Genomic DNA, 18,316 nt, shown 5'->3' with positions numbered 1-18,316 from the left:
TGTGCATTTAGTAGTGGAAATATACCCCATAGTAGATTTGAGATACTACTAGCAATAAAAAACGGATATACATATGTAATGTAAAAGTGTCATAAGAAAACATATAAACATACATATCTATAAAAACGAAATACAAAAATAACTTTTATATAAGATTTCTATGAGGATACACTGATCGTGAAGAAATTTTTCCGTGTGATTTTTTTCTTTTCACTTTTTGTTTTATTGTGAACAACTTAACGTCACACAGCGCGGACGTAAATAAATTTTCCACGCTGGAGACCTAACGGTCTTGAGAAACCTAAACCGATAAAAAAGAAAATATTTTGAGTTTTTATTGTAAAATCGGATCTGAAACCGGCAAAAATCTGTTAAATATTCTGCACTAGTTTGCAAAACCAATTATACTACTACATACAATATGTATATGCACAAAATCCTGAACGCCCCAAATGCTAAAATTTTCACTTGCAAAATTCTAATGTTTAATTCAAAGTCAAACAAAGGCGCGCATGCTCTGAAACCGTTTAATACAGTTGCCAATTAATATTTTTTCTTACTTTTTGCCGTTCGATATTCTATCCTGAACGCAACCGACACCAATTTGAATAAATTGAGAAACTTTCATTTATTTATTTATTTATTTATTTTTTTTCAAACCATATTTTCGCTTATCATTTTATGTTTAAAATGTACATACATATGTATCTGTCTCAATCAAAATTCGAACGAACTCATATAGGGTGACTGCGAAGACGGAGACGACGAAGGCGAAGAAGAGGACGAAGACGAAGTTGACTTTGGTCGTTCCAGAATTGGTTGGTCAGGCAGGGGCTATAACACCGTATTGGTAACATTCGACAAACGGGGCAGTCGCGGCGACTCAGCAAGGACAACCACCCTAACCGATTTCGAAGCTGATTCAGAAAGTAGCGATTGGGAGACAACGCAACACCCATTATCCACCCAGCGCAAAGGTTACAACAACGTATTTGGTTCCAGACAACAATTGGAAGCAATTTTAAGTAATTCAAATAACTGCGGCGGCAGCCCAGCGTTCGGAAAAGAAGTCCGCTATAGTAAAAGTACTCCAATACCTTCTGATAGTCATAATTCTGCCATTGCTACATGTAGCCATTTACAACAACATCAAGACGATTCCGAAAATTTAGCTGTCTCTGAACAGCGGGAAGTCGTCGCATCCGCCAATGTATTATCGATGTCGATGAAAACGAAAATGAATAACTTACACAGAAATGGCGATGAACAATTGTTAGTCCCAATGAACACGTCCTCTGTCCACCCCACTGCCACTGGTACAACCGTTTCTACCTTCATAGCCAATACCACATCGACGGCAACGCAGACCCAACAAAAATTGCAAACTTTGCACAATAATAAACAGGTTGCTAGCACACCGATCAAACAAAAGAGCATCGCCGTCATATCACCAAATAGTCACACCAGTAAATCACCGCCTGTGTTACGCAAACGGCAACAACAACATCACATAGACATCTCCAAATTTAATCGATCGAATCGCAAGTCAAAAAATTGTGCCGTTTTCTACTTTAAACACTTGGACACGGACAACGAAACGAATTGCAGCAGTGTTGGCGATGCCACCGATTTAAATGCCCAACCCGATGCTTTGTCATCATCGACTTCACAAACCAGCGAAGTAAGTATTTCGTACGAGTACGAGCCCCAAACATCAAGTAGTGGTTTATTGCTATTAATGGATATTGAATTATATTGATTTTTGGTATTTTACACAAAAGGTGTGTGTCGTTACTTAGCTGGGTTGGTGTTCGGTGCTTTAGGGTAATACTAACCGCTTAACCGCTTGTGTTCTACCTCAATGCATTTATGAATCAATAACATTCGTTATTTTCTAGTATTTAATTCAGTTATGGTATGATATACATAACTACATATGTATGTAAGTGTTTGAATGTATGTATGTACTCCTCTCTAACTTATTCCTATACTATGTATATTGACAGTTTTTATGCACGGATTCATTTTAACATTTTATTATACTAAGCGTGCTTTGCACACAGAGTGTATTATGATAACCACGCCCACTTTTTATATATATATAGCATTTTGGAAAACACAAAAAACCTGATTATTTAGTAAATAATACACCTAGAATGTTGAAATTTGACGTGTGGACTGATATTGTGACTCTCGATAAAAATTTTAAAAAATAGTTTAAAATGGGCGTGGAACCGCCCACTTGTGATAAAATCAATTTTACAAATATTAATCATAAATCAAAAATCGGTAAACCTATCGTAACAAAATTGGGCAGAGAGGTTGCTTTTACTGTAAGGAATGCTTTGCAGAAAAATTAACGAAATCGGTTAAGGACCACGCCCACTTTTATGTAAAAGATTTTTAAAAGGGTAGTGGACGAGTAAAATAAGCTATATCTTAGCAAAAAAGAAATTTATATAAATGGTATTTCATAACTTAATGCTACTAAATTAATTAATTTTTTCAAGCGGTCCCCATCGCCTCTCGGCAGTTATTTGGCAAACACTCTCAAGTGTATTTCTTCTATGAAAAGCTTCTCAGCTGCCTTGCAGATGTCGTTCGGAGTCGGCAATTTGTAGGAAAAATTAAAAGGAACACGACGCAAATTGGAAGAGAAGCTCGGCCTTAAATCTCTTCGGAAGTTATCGTGCCTTAATTTTTTTAGTTTTCCATGGGAATTACGTGCTAGCTTTAATTCGAAGCGGTCATATTATTGAATATATTAATTTTTTTTAGGTAGTACAACAAAAGAAATTAAAACATCCTGTTGCCTGCGATAGAAATTAAGCGCGCATATTGAACATCGTCCGAAGGCTGATATTAAAAATGTTTCTTCTGTCAGGAGATATGTGTAAAAAGCAGTTGCACATTTTGTTCTTTTTTCACATTTTTTTGTAGATACGGAAATGGAAAATGTATTGTTTTTTTTCTAGCATGGTTTTGAAATAAATTTAAAGTTATTTTATGACCTTAATATTTGTTTTCAGGCTTAAAGTTAAAATTAATTATTAAAGTCGGTGAAGAGCGGCGGCCACCGTGGTGTGATGGTAGCGTGCTCCGCCTACCACACCGAATGCCCTGGGTTCACACCCCGGGCAAAGCAACATCAAAATTTTTGAAATAAGATTTTTCAATTAGAAGAAAATTTTTCTAAGCGGGGTCGCCCCTCGGCAGTGTTTGGCAAGCACTCCGAGTGTCTTTCTGCCATTAAAAGCTCTCAGTGAAAACTCATCTGCCTCGCAGATGCCGTTCGGAGTCGTCATAAAACAAGTAGGTCCCGTCCCGCCAATTTGTAGGAAAAATTTAAAATTAGCCAATTTGTTGGAAAAATTAAAAAGGAGCAGGACGCAAATTGGAAGAGAAGCTCGGCCTAAAATCTCTTCGGCGGTTATCGCGCCTTACATTTATTTATTTATTTAAAGAACGGACACCCTAATGCTTATGTCTTTAAGTGCTACTATGTTAAAAAGTCAAAAAACCTAATTAGCAGAGCCACCCTGTGGATCCGAAATTGATCAGGATCAAAACGTTGTTGTTGCATGTTAAATTTTTTTCGGGATCTGGATCAGTGTTCATTGGAACTCAGCTAATATAGAAACTGTACATTAGATTGTATCACGAAAAAAAGTCAGACCAAAACTATGCAACTGTCAAGCTATTTCTAAAAACTGTTATAAGTTATGCATCTAAGTACTATTTGTCGCTAGTTCACATATCGGAAATTTCATTAAGAAAGTTAAAGCCGTTTAATTTATCTCTTACTTTATATACTCATCGCGGCCGTAAAACACTTAGTACATTTTCGTTGAAACTGAAAACTCAAATATACTAAGATCTGAATTTTTTTGTTGACCAAGCGGAAAATGGGTCAGAGTAAACTATAATAAGTCCACTGAATTCAGTGGTTCTCGTCACTTTTCTATGTTAGCCTTCGTTTTCGAGATATTTACCAAAGTTTGGACCTGGATGACCTTAAAATATTTTACTTCAATATGGTTATTACACGAAAGGAGCTGTTCAGACAGTCAAGATAGGAGGCATTTCGTTTGTATACAACTACCCGTGGGGAAGATATCGCCAAATATACACTAAAAAAACTAGTTAAAACTAAATTTTTCTTTGATCGCACAATAGATGCGATTTCAAAATTAGATATGGTAAGATAAATTAGTGAGCTTAGTTGGGATAATTTTCTTATGTATGGTATGGAAATTATTTCTCCACAATTTATCAGTATTGTAATATTGGGGCCGTTACGGTTTTCTCTGACCTTTCCTGGTCAATACTAATTAATTTCTTAGATTGTAATTGATCTCACTATATTTCTAACTTCTTGAAGTCCTTTTGAATAAAACAATTAAGGTTTTACACAAACGTTTCGCGACCGTAACAACGCTAACTCCCATGTGTCACGGCTCGTATAACCTAATATGGGCGCTGTTCTGTGTCAGTTTTATTATTTATGATTAGTAATGCCTTGAAAAAAATTTGGACATTACATTTTATTTTGACAACCCGCTGGACGCAACAAATTAAAAGGGGTTACACTGTAATGACAGCCTTGGTCGGGAAAAATCCCGAGTGCTCTCCGGTTCGTAGAACTGGCTGCCGTGGAAAGCCGCTATTTTTACTATTACTTATTTGATTTCTGATTTTTGAAATCTTACATATGAACAGATATTTCGTGCCCTACTCAAAATACCGCGCGTTTTGTCTGCGGGTAGCAATTTCAGGAACAAAACATCTTGGTCATATTTTTGCCAAACTTTACTGTCAGAAGCGTAATCGAGTAACTAAAGGTTTTCGCTTAAATATTCATCAACGCGTAAAATTTACTATCTGCTGTGTTATTATTTTAATTATTCGAATAAATAGAGCGCATTTTGAACATCACCTTTTTCTCTGAGGCGAAGCTTATTTGTTTTTTAGCTTCTGGAGTTAAAAGGGTTTGGGCAGTGTTATCGATGTTGATGCCCTTTTGCGGAATATACATAGATCCGGTACGTCCCTCTTATCAACCCGTTGAATTTCCAAAAAAAGTAACTATATTTTCAATTTGGGAATGTATCTTCAAACGTTTTTTCTTTCAAAATCATCGGCATTTCTTGAGATCTCCAGATCTGTAATGTAAAAGTAGCTATTGATGGATATTACATCCAAAGTTAAATAATGGTTCATTTTGAACTGACTTAACTCAATGAACACACTACTGCGAACTCTAGTCTATCCTGACCTTCACGAAAACATTACGCTTTAAATAATCTTTTTGCAATTTTCGAAGTAATTTGTTAACGAATAAAGCAAGACATCGAGGGTGCAAGTTTAATTGGGAGTGGCTCGCTTTAAGTGGACTCAGGGCAAAATTAAGAATACCGCCTCCTATATACATATGTATGTTTTAATTTAAACTTTGTTTCAGCACTAAAAAGGCAGTCCATTTTTTCCGTTTATAAAGATATCAGATTCCACTACTCAATTAAGTGGGGTTATAAGTGCAACATACCTACATAAATAATATTACGATCTGAAACTGATCATATGATCTGAACTAAATATCCAAAGAAAAGGAGAAATGCACTACTTTTATTCTAAGCTCTAATTTGTTTGTAAGAATGCATTCATTGCAAGCCCATATAAAATTTGAATTAAATTATTTTGTGCATTGAAACTAATCAATTTATACAAAGAACCAGGTCATTTGTGAGGCTCTCTTGGTAATATACTACGATGTTAATTTATGAAGATATCAAATTCCACTTTTCTATTCCATCGATATTGAATGTGCAAAGCTCTGAAAGCGCAACATGATTTGGAAATTGCAATCACCTCTGACTAATTATTTAGCTTTGGCTTTCGAGTCACAGTAGCGGCAAATATTTTGTTTTTACACATACATTAATATATGTACATACATATATTTCTACAAAACCCGTTAAAAATTTCTGCTTATAGTTATTGTGGTGTCATTTGACCAAAACGCTTAAATTTGTGAGGCATTTCATTTGTATGCAACATTACTCTACTCGTCTTATGTGCAGTGCTCGCCTTAGGAAGTTTAACACAAACTTATTTTTATTTATCGAATATATTTTTTTTTCGTTTTCCTAGATTTATTGTTCATGGACTAAAGTTTTTTCATAAATATGTATTTCTTCAGCGACCTATTAATTCCTATAGAACATAATTTGTAAAAACTGGAACTCGAGTATTAAAAAACGCAAAGTTTTTTTGTTTTTCCCCGATATATTTCAGCCTCCTTCGGAGATCGTCTTCAGGGGATATATGAGTTCAAATATACTTGTAATCTGCAACCGCTTTGTTAGCCGCGAAATTTTAAATTTTTTCAGCTACAGTTAAAACCTCTCGTTTTATTACTAGGTTTTTTAATTTTTAGAGATTTCCATTATTTATATAAACCCAAAAAGTTGAAACTTACTGCTGAAAATCAAACGAAATTTGTTTTATGTTTGTTGTTTTTAAATGCCAAATAAATTATTTATAATAAAACAATCGATTCGGGTTTATTGTAATTTTGTTTATTTAGAGGACGAAAAAATTTTCTTTTCACTGCTCTGGTGCGGATGGCAGGTTTGGTTTTTCGAGGTTTGGCGCTATTGTCAGAGGGATTGAGGATATATTGTCGGTTTAGAACTTCACCATCGTAACCGGTTCAACAGTACATACTAAATTTTCAAATTTCGTCTTGGCGTTCATTAACCATGTGGCATATGTGTAGACCTTCTCTTTGACCAAAATACGCCCAGAAGGTGGTCATCAAAAACAGTGACCTTCCAGGTCCTCCCAACTGACCAACTTTACTTTAGTTTACTTTAAAAGAAGTTGCTTTCAGCACCAACGGAAGTTTGCGTCGAAGCCTTTTTCTAGTCCAAGCATCATATTGTTGTTGTAAAAATGCCTCGCTTCGCTCAATAAATTGTCCCCAAACTACTCCAACGGAAATACAAAGAAACTAGCAGCTATAACAGAGCTGGCATATGTTGCTGTTAAAGAGCTTGGTTCCAGATAAGAATTGCATAATTTTTTTTTTTTGTCGTGTGGAGGCATACCGCACAAGGGACATACATCAATATCGAAGCTGGGACAGGGTGACGCGTATCTCCCTGTGAAGTGTGCTTTAATCTTCTTTGGTGTCCGAAAATGCGATTTTAATAACAGGAATTCGGAGTTTTGGCAGGCCAGTTCTTTCTTTAGTACTTGTTTTGTACATCGAGAGTCATATTGCCGAATCTGGGCACAAAATCGGTCGGCCGCGAAAGAGTTAATATTGCGCATGGCCGTTCTGGTTGCTTCACCACCAGTAATGAAATGCAATGACGTTCTACATAAAAATTCGAAAGCTTTATCTGAAAATATTTAATGAAATGAAAAAAAAAAAAAATTAAGAAGGCCTGTGAAAATTAAAAAAAAAATTTTAAACGTAATTTGCCTCCCACCGGTTTTACATTGTAATATTTTTATCATGCTAAAAATAAAATATTTCAAGTCATAGATTCTTTTTCACAAGACTTGGTTAAACACAAGGCGAATCCATACCAGGTGGTGGCAAAGCGAATTGAACAAATTCGCCATGCAGAAGAACGTAAAGTCAAAAGACAATTTTAATTGATTTCGATTAACTGACATATTAAAGTAGAAGGCGTTGTATGGAAAATAATCAAGAAGAAGCAATCAGCTGTTGGGATAACAACACCTGGTACTGAATTCGCCTTGGTTAAACATATAAAGTTTTATAATATGCTTTGTTATACAGATTTCATATCTCAGTGGGTAGAACACACAACTCTGATTCGGACAATACAAATTCTAACGACGTGCAGTCCGTGTTTTTTTTTTTTTTTTTGTTTTTTTTTTTAACTGCTCGTGCATACTTCTCTAATTTTAAATTGAAAGCAAGCCTTTCATACTCGTACTCTACAAATAATTTTATTTTAAACAAAATTTGGTTTGGTCATATTTGTAGTACAAAAAAGTTTAAGAAGTTTAACTCTGATTCGAATTTTAGAAACATAAAAAGACCAATATTTTTTTTTAAAGTGGCTTCTTGTGTTACCATTATTTGGTCAAACCAAAGTTAGGGCAAAAAAAAAAAAGGTCGGACTGGTCTGTAAGTTTCTTATAATCGCTCACACCATTTATGATGGGTATCTTTAGTATGAATTAAGTATTTGTCGTGGCGATCTTGTTGGCGCGCGTGTGCAACGTATCGCATTGTTGATGGTGAATGTCGACTATTTTTTAGATGGAAATGTTAGATTTCGCTGTGAAACAAGCATCCGCGCGAGAATACGAACGCCATTGCTCATGCACAATTTGCTCAGAAACGCTAATTATATTTCATTGCTCTTTCTCCTGCTGTCCGTTCATCGCACTGCGACTTAAATGCAATTTATTGCACTTATAAACACACACACACACACACGGTTGCATAAATTTTTTTTTATATATTTATGATTATGGCATTTTCCTTGCAGTGCTTTTAACTTTTTGCATTTATAGCCTGTTTATTTATATGTATGTTTATTTGTATGTACTATTTGCATTTTTTTTTAGTTTACGGTTATTATTTGTTTGTTTAACGCTGATCAAAATGATTGTTTTACCTCATTTAGCATCACTTGTTGAAATCTGCTGATGCATCATCTGACGACGACGGCGGTTGGTTGTATTCATCAGTTTTACCGACACAAATAATAAACGAGGTGGCTAATGTCGAATGTGCTAATAAAGGAAACGACACAAAAAGCAACAACAACTGTATTGCAACAATCATCATCGACGGAGTTCAATCGTCAACCGTATCATCATCATCTAGTACTGAAATAGCAACAACAGCAACAGCAATCATTGGCATCCATAGTGACGATTCAGATAAAGAGAATAAGAAAGCCCACGCATCAGCATTGATTGGTGCAACGCCACCAACTCCACCGGCCCCCATAACGTCACAAGTTTCCACCATCAACTCATCATCGTCACAAATTCTCAAACAAATCGCATATTCCGAAACTCAATTGAATTCTGTGCAGGCAACAAAAACTTCATCGCCACAGCAATCTGGCGCATCAGCATCAACCTCAGCTTCAACTTCATCGCCATCGTCGTCGTCATCGTTGTCTCGATTTGTGACAAAAAGTGGCGGCGGCATCGTTAGTTACGGTAGTGGGAGCGGCAGTAGCAGTTACAGCACCAGAAGTAGTAGCTGTTCATCAAATGATCTGCTTACCGAGACGACATCGGCCACAACAACAACACAAATTACACAAATGCATTTTCAACGCATGAATCGCACCGAAATGGAATTGCCGATTGCTGATAAGTGTAACAAATCTGAACAAATGACGACGATGAACGACGTTGCACAGCCAACTGCCAATAATGATGGTGTAATCATTAGTAATTCACGTAATAATAATAGCAATAAAATAAATGATGATATTGATAATTTCAAAAATAACAACAATACCACCACCAATAATATTATTTACAACAAGGACAAAGATGCCAACTCTAATGCCAATAATAATTCATATGCTGAAATGATGAACCATCAATACCAACAACAACAACTCCAACTAAAGCAACAACAATTACAGTATTGTGAACAAATCGACATTTTAAATGGAAATAAACAAAGGGTGATTGACTTTTATTACAATTATATGTACATCTCTAATATATGTATGTAAAGAGGTTTCATGTAGAATATAAATTTTCAGTTAGATAAAGTTTGAAGAAGATGAATCTGCAAATTGCACTAAATTTGTTTTTGAATCCTGTAAGGGGACTTCTATTTGAAATATTAGATCAATTCACAAAAGTCTTGTATGTCGGAAAGTCTTTAGTTTCTTCCTGTTATCATGGAAACAATAGAAAATTTCGAGATTTCTGACAGAATAAAGCCCGCGGGTTCGCCTGTCTTATACATATATTAAAAACTGAATATTTGCTAGTTTGTACGTTTTTAAAAATCTGCCAAAATATACATCGGATTTTAATGAAACTTGGTAAACTTGTTGCATACCCTTCCAGGAAAGTCATGGGCATGGTAAAACTTTATTAAAATTTGGGGGGTATGACAACTCCTATACAATCAAAATCTTAAATATCATTTTTTTTAACAATAATTAACCGATTCGCTTTCCATTTTATTACCTTGGCCTTTTTATGGAATAGCCATGTTTCTGGGAATTTGACCAGATCTTATTTATGGTGTGATGCGCTTAAAATTCAGTCCTTAGGTACCCTTTTGCCTTTGTTATACTTTTTTCGGAAAGTTGATCGGGTTGGTTGAAAAATGATTATCAAGTAGTATTTTGGCAAGGTTAATGCTCAGGAAATTTGTTGTTGAGCGACCCGTATAAAGTAAGAGAGTGAGACGGGAATATGAGAGATAGAGGCGGAACAGGGGCCAAAAGAAGGAGGGGAGAAAGATAGTATATAGAGATTGGTATGAGATTGGTATGAAGATGAACATAGCACAGGGAGAAACAGAAGTTGTAGGAAACGAAGAGAGTAGGGATAAAGGAAAGGGGGAGAAAATAGTGAGAGCTCACGCCAGAAGCTTCTTCAAATTATTTTCAAAGACGTACGCAGGTAAACCCAAGTTCGCGACTTGGGCAGTAAGATCGAAAGGCAAAGGCGGAGCAAAGCAATACGTTAGCAAAAATATGGTCAGAATGAGATGGCAAAAACAGGGATAGGAAGAATACGGAGAGCCCGGACAATCAGTCACGTGATATACTAAAGCAAAAAAAATGTTTGCAAGAACCTTACCGCTGTAATCACAAGTTCATTTCAAAATGACTTTGAAAGTGAAATTTTGATTAGAGTCTAAAATTGAAAATCTGTTTTCACTTGCAAGATGTGAATGCATCTTTAGCTTTAGGAGAAATATTATGAATCAAAAAATTGCAAATTGACATTGCTGCATTCAGAATTAAAACTGTTTTCTCTTTTTATTTTAGAATGAACGACCGTCTGCTGTTCGCTGTCATTATAAGCATATGAGCTCTTCGGCAAACAAAACCCCAAAGAAACAACAACAATTGCAACAGATAGATGTCAGAAAAGTTCTGCTTCCTCCACATTCACCAAATAATAAATCGACAAAAACGCTGAAGTCGATACAACTGAATGACAGCGTCAGTGCAACTAACGTGACAAAGGTAAATAAAAATGTATTTGCTAAATGATAGGAACAACAAAACGAGTTATTTTTGTAACAATTCTTTCTGTAGAATACAGAGTTTAATTTGCATTTAAAGTGTATTCATTACAAGTTCGCTTTTCTAAGAACTTCCCAGCAAAAAAATGGATCATCCAACGATTAATCGTTGATCGCTCTTTTACGAGTAAGCGATTACTCCACAAAGCTCCGAACATCTTACATTTTGTACTCCCCTTTAACATAGCCTATCCTTACGAGGCGAGTTCTCCATTTGAGTTCGAAACGGATGAAGAAGGGAGTATTTTTTAATTTTTAAATTCCTATGACATCCCTAACAAGTATTAGCAATTATGATATCTCCTTGATACATTAGGAGTAACATTCGTATGCATATATTAGTTCGTATATTACTCTAAAATGTATGCATAAACGAGGAAACAATACTACATGTTGGATTGCTCGGTTATTGTACCCAAAAGATGAGCAAGTCATTACTGCTTCATTATTCGGTTCTGATATAAATCCATGTATTTTTTTACTGCGGTTTTCCAAACATACACATGCACGCATCATTAGGTTGCTGTAAATTGGGCTTAACTGTCCACTCCTAAAAAAGTCCCGAATTTAATAGTATCAAGTTGTTATGGAAATTTTATTAAACGACTTTTATGGGGCTAATCCTTTCTGCCTTGAATCGTCTTCATAAGCTCGCTGTAATTTAAATGTGTACAAGCATTCGCTTTTGTAAAAATTTATTTAATAGAAATAACAATCGTAATGTTATTTGTCACACCAAATCCCTGCTCTCGCACCTCGCGCACCATTTTGTAAGCTGTGTGTTAACTTTATTGATTTGACAGCGAAATAATGTCTTGTTGTGTTGCAATCTTTTTTGCTGTCACTAAGTTGGCAGTATGTGGTTCACGGTTGGTGGTCTATTGTACACCAATGTTGCTGATTTTATTTACAATATTTACTTTTGCGAAATAGTTTGGCTTTCTTGCGTGCGGTGTGGTGAGCCTGGCTTGTGGTCTTGACAACTGATCTAACACAATGCCGAGGAGCCTACGGCGGCGCTGTACTTGTTAAACAAATGAAACAACAAAAGTGGTCGCTTTCACACATTCCCCCATGCAAAACAACAAATTGCATGTTGCAATTATTTTTATAAAATCATCGTTCAATATTAACAAATTTTATAATCAAAAATTCAAAGAAAGCAACAACTCAATGTTGATGCAATCCTGCAATTGACCGAAGGCAAAAAAGTGCGTAATTGGAAAACTCGCTCGTGATGCATAATGTGTGAGCTTACGCGTTATGGTTATGGCACGCACTTAAACGAGTCCAGTTCAAGTCGGTGTTTGTTGAGTATCAAGTTGTAAGTCGTAGACACTCCGCCTGACAGGCCTTGCAAACGTGATCAAGTGCCAAGCCCACAAGCGTTTTGGCCATTTTAACTCGAAAATTCAAATATATGTACGTATGTAGGTATACAGGTGTATGTCTGTATGTGCAGAAGTTAGACCCAGTTTTTATGTGCAAATTTCAATCTAAGTTTGCATACTCACTCACCACTTCGGATAAGATGAGGTTTACAGTGGCACACGACTAAAATAGCAAGTTCGAGTTGAGATAAGGTTTAAGTAGAACTTAAACTTACTTTGAAAAAACTGGTCCTTATATTTAAATACATACCTATTTGTGCACTGCCACACCGGTGATTTATTAACATCGACTTATCAAAAATGTACCACCTCGCAAAATCCTTAGAGTGATGAATTTGCTGAACTTAATTTGCATTTGTATTAGTTGCACAGCAAAACAATTAACTGCGTACCCGCCAACAAAAACTCGCACCTGTATATTTATTAATCGCATTTCGTTTGATCAAAGGTGTTCAGTTTTATTTACCATTATCTTATCCATAACGCTGATGGGTCATGTAATGTAAGGCTTAGTTGAGGCCTTATTACAACAAGTATGAATGTTACGAACTTGTCATAAGGCTTATAGTAAGATAATACTTAGATTATAAAAAATTGACACGATATACCTCAGAGGGGTTGAGCTTCTCTTCCAATTTTCATAGTGATACTTTTTAATTTTTCCAACAAATTCGCGGGACGGGCACCTCAAGTCACTGCCGAGAAGTGAGCTGGATTAGAACAGCTCTGCCTAAAGTATCTAGATGCTGTCTTTCCAGCGATTGAAATCCCAAATCAACCTCAATACCTTGGGAGATGTTACATTGTGGCAGCTTTGGCTGTAAACTTTGAAATCCTTTGCTTTTATTTCCCCAGCCGATTGTCCTCGGGCCATATCGAAATCAAAACCTTGAAACCTCCACAAAAAACCGAAGTAAACTACAGCCAGTGCCAAAATTTAAATATTTTTCTATTTTCGTATCTATTATCGCTTACAAATTTTTTTGCCCGCTATACACTTGTAGTACGTGTATATATGTATGTATGTATATCTTAATATTTATTTGCTGTTATCTTTCTCCAACATTCAGTTAGATAAAATTTTCAACTTCTTGCTCTACCGAAAATAATAACTGAACAAAATTCTTTTATAATTGCAAAATGTGTCAAGATATAAGTAATTAGATAATGATGAGAGAGAAAAACTCTCAAGTGCTATATTGAACTAAGTTAACCTCTCACGTACACCAAATTGGCTTTGTCTTGTTTCAGTTTATTATTTTCAACAACCCCACTATTTATAAAAAATACGAGAGGTTATAAAGATTTTTTAAATGATATTCCCTAATAAATTTTCAAGCTCTTTACAGCTCTTATGAAAATCTATTTAATTTGTAGGATTGAGTCAAACATTGTTAGAAAGAGAAGAAGTAAAGTCTGAAATAGAGCGTTTTGCGTCTGGTTAGTCATGAAGAGAGTAATTTTTTAAGATTCTTATAATGTTCATGATAAACTTGAGGGAACTATTGCTGTAAACACATAATATCTTTATATTTTTCTTTCGTTTCGCCCCAATCTATCCCAAAACAGATCCTTAACTCCAGTTTCAAACTTTTTAAAATATGTATTTTCCATATGATTTTGTTGACGCTATTGTTCGGGCAACGAATCATGTTTCGTTTTTAAATACTGGGAATGAAATTAATGTCACAAGAGAAGAACTTCTGAATTTAATGGGCTAAAACAATTATAATTGGAACAATTGGATATCCAAGATTAACGATATACTGGAATAAAACCACAGAAATACCACCATTTGCTGTCGATGCCAATTCAAATGACCCCTTATTAAGACCTGGGACTCCTAAAAAACAAAACCTTTGCTGAGATGAATTGAAGGTTATGTGCAAAGCAAAAACTGCATTTTAACGGTAATTACAGGTATAATAATGTGGTTTCCATGCGGCACCATTGACGGCACGAACAATTTAACTTTGTGATGGAAGAAAAACCTGCTAAAGCTTATTATGCGGGATATTTGCGAAAAAAAAGATTTTTGTGATCTTTTACCTTATGTACCTGAATTGGCCTACGGCTCAAACTAGCTGGTATGCCTACCTTGTTGTTGTAGCGATAAAAACTCTCCCCTAGGGGTTTTTGGGGAGTGTTATCGATGTTGATGGTCGTTTGCCGAAAACAAGCACCATTAAGATACAAACCCGACCGTCTCGGGAACGATTTAATACGATCACATCGAACCTTCTAAGCCATCCCGCCCCTAGTTCCATATAACTTGTGGTCGCCAGAGCAGCCGCTGCTAAAGAAACAGGATTCTCAACGGGTAGGTGAGGTTGGCAATTTTGTTGGAGATGCTATAAATTGCGCTGGCAACCTTTTGAATCATTGGGGTAATTTAGACGCCTCTTACAACAGGCATACCTGCCGCTGGTATATTCTAAGCCCCCTAACCTGCGACACATTTCGTTAGTCAAAGCATGATTTCAACTTGTATACATATTTCGCACATAAAGTACTTGAAACCACATTACTTAAGTATTAGGATGACGGTAGAGTGCTCGCTATAAGATATGCTAGGAGAGACGCAATTTTTATTTGCATATGTTTTACAAGCTTAAAACGTGTCTGGCACGGTGACAGCTTTTACAATTTTCTATTCATAACATTCTATGTTTATATTATAGCTACTTGTCTCGCTTCCACTCTGTCCTCAGTCTTAGAATATTTTTTCCGTTATTTAAATAAGAAATTTCCATGTATATATATAAAGACAGGAAAAAAATCCTACTGCGAAAAACTATTCCCATTTTTGAGTATATGTGTCCTGGATGTGGATTGCCCAAGATCAAGATAGAATGTGGGTAACGACTTAAATTGTGACAAAAAAATCGTATCCCCATTCAGTTTAACTCTAACATTTTTAAGTCGGAATATTTCTCTACGGGCTGCCTCAGAAGAAACAGTCCATAGTTTTGCTAATAACGGGTTACTCTTGTTTCGTGTGTCATCATATAAATCAACCTTAACTTGAGTCCGCTAGATAGATAGATCATGTTCAGAATATTTATAGTAGGAGTACACCTTGGATTCTTTCGCTTTTTCCGAGTTCCTTCTTATAATTAATGATCATACGTGCTAATTAGGGAAAGATCATAAGCCCTATGAGAAAAAAACTTTTTTTATGATGCTTAATTCGGTGCATATAGTTATTTAACTTAAAGTTTAATTTTTTTTATAAAAACGGTTTCGTAAATTGAAAAGGAATATCTGACTTACTAATTACATGTTGGGTGGGTGGTGGTATAGTCGGTAATGAAGGTGGAATAGTTATTAGCATATTTGCCAATTTTCAGGTGGGATAGCATCTGTAGATTCCCTTTGATTGAACTTAGTTCGTCCAAGAAACGCTGTGGAATATATTTCCCAAATCAAGTTTGGATTTTTTGAATCACAATGAGCCTTTAATTAGTCCAGGTGATTGAATCCTCAATTGCCATAACAAGCAGCGCAATTAGCAAATTTAAACATTTAAAAAAATCTTCCATAAGTCGTTAGTAGTTAAAAGTGACTGATAAAAGGGCGAACTGCAAACGGCAAAAGTTTTCTAAATTAGATGTCGTGAGTATATATATATGGGCTTGTGTATGTATGTATGTACGACTAAATTTCTAGCCCTATGTTCTCGAAGTGTGGGTTCATGTATCGTTTTTTATTAGCTTATCTTATCGTCAATACGCGCTAATAATACTTGGCAATATGCGCTCATATTTATTATTAATATTTACTATATATATACCCCTTTATTATTAATGCGAAGTCAACGAAATGAAAATTAAATAAAAAAATATCAAAAGTTATATTACGTACATTTGCAAAACGATTGCTATTCGAATTGCCAACTCTTCGGGTATCTGGCTGCAAAGTCACACAGCTGTCGTTTAGTCTGCTCCATTTCATTGTGAAAGTTGTACAAGAAATTTTGCAAAAGGGAAAACCAACAACGCCAAACCAACTGTATTTGAACAAAAATACAAAAATAATAATAATAATTCGCATAAACCTAACTAGGCTAAAAAGTAGGATATGAATGGTGAGCCAATTATTTTAAAACGGTTCATGTGATAATCGCAAATTCAATTTTCATGGTAACTCGCAATTCGAAATGTTTCGATTTCGCTTTCGGTTAAAAGTTTCGGTTTAATTTGCGTGCACCCAAGCAATTAAATTAGACAACCAATCACAGGATCTGAGTTTTCATATTTTAGCTTTAGTTGTGTGTGTAGATTTGTATGGGCATATGTGTACCACATAGGCTGGACATTTGTTAATAGTTGTATCGTGCTTGGGGCCAAATTGCTTATTTAAGTTGGTCAATTATTTAAAAACTTTAATGAGAAATTTCAGCTGTCACCGGCTGTGAACATCAGCCGATCTTCGGATGTTCGTGCTACACAAAACTCGAGCCTATTAAATTGGGGATTTCCTTGTGGAGGCAGCACTACCTGGCACAAGAACAAGGTAGCGTTTTTTCGGTAGCAAAGGAAATTTCAAAATTGCATCTGCCAAATCGCTTTTCGTGCAGTCGCCAATATGTGGGGGTCGGGAAATACAATCAGATGGTTGCTTGGTTCATTGGTAGGAAATATTGGTTCAGTGGCTTAATTGGTGATTGTGTTAGCCAAGTCTAAGTCTGTCCAACGGTTTAACTAATAATTGTAATTATCGTAGCCGCCCAATCGCCACATGTCCATGCTTGTTGTTTTTGTTTGATTTGATATTCGCATAGTTATATCTCAATGATTCGTTTCTTTTCCTTTGTTTCCGTCTTTCTTGCAAGTCCTCAGACTATTTTCACTTTGGTCACTGATTTATCAATTACACGCTTAGGCGTTCGCCATTGCCAGCGTTAGCAATTATTGCTATTACATTGAACATTTTCGAATTTTTATATAGCTTTGAAAAATTGTTTCCGTTTATTGTCGTCGCCTGCAAAAACATAAAAAAAACAAACATTCAAGTAATCCTGGTTTGGTCACTTGTATGCGAATTGTTATCGTATTACTGCAAGTGGTTTTATTAGCTGGTATGAAACTTTGTATCAATGTACAATTTATAGATAAATATATAGTATTACATACGTACTCACTCATGCACATATGTACATTCGGCTGATTGACAAAAAAAAAACAATATTTGTTTCCCAAACAGGCTCAAAAGCTTCGTGAATAGTGAACTGCTGGAATATGGACGCCTTATGTTTGCATTTACCAAAATAGCTTTGCGAACTTATCTTATAAAATATTGTAAGCTCATATTTTAGAAGTTCATATTTTACATCAAAGCCAAAATTTGTAAGAAAAAGTAAATCAATTTTTTTTTTGATCACTCTAATACATGTACAATACTAAAGATGATAGAATATACATTAGGCTGGGTCGAAAAAAAAGTTCCCAATGTCCGCCTCTAAATTTGAAGATTATGTTGAGGGTTTCGGAAAATTTTATTTTTTTTATTTTTTTTGATCCTTCGAAATACAGCCGAAAATGTTTTTTCGTTGTAACTTGGTTATTTGACGTCCGATTTTTAAAATTGATATGTCATTATTTTGGCCTTGAGAAGCTTCACATTTCCATTTAATGTT

The 18,316-nt window shown here is 35.4% G+C and overlaps 1 protein-coding gene across 3 annotated transcripts in view; it reads left to right on the top strand.

The window, feature by feature from the left end:
• The window catches only part of klar (klarsicht), a 225,993-nt gene that overhangs the window by 180,167 nt on the left and 27,510 nt on the right, over nt 1-18,316 (top strand). Inside the window, exons 6-8 of one of the 3 annotated variants that reach the window (XM_067790871.1) lie at nt 743-1,681; nt 8,673-9,698; nt 11,028-11,228. In XM_067790871.1, the coding sequence (XP_067646972.1) occupies nt 743-1,681; nt 8,673-9,698; nt 11,028-11,228 (2,166 nt within the window). Of the gene's footprint in view, nt 1-742; nt 1,682-8,672; nt 9,699-11,027; nt 11,229-16,607; nt 16,766-18,316 lie in introns of those variants that run through there. The other 2 variants (XM_067790872.1, XM_067790873.1) reach the window with 2 other exon arrangements.

The sequence above is a fragment of the Eurosta solidaginis genome, chromosome 5 (genome assembly GCF_040869045.1).
Source record: "Eurosta solidaginis isolate ZX-2024a chromosome 5, ASM4086904v1, whole genome shotgun sequence".
Taxonomy (NCBI): domain Eukaryota; kingdom Metazoa; phylum Arthropoda; class Insecta; order Diptera; family Tephritidae; genus Eurosta; species Eurosta solidaginis.
This window is presented reverse-complemented; position numbering and strand designations above follow the sequence as displayed.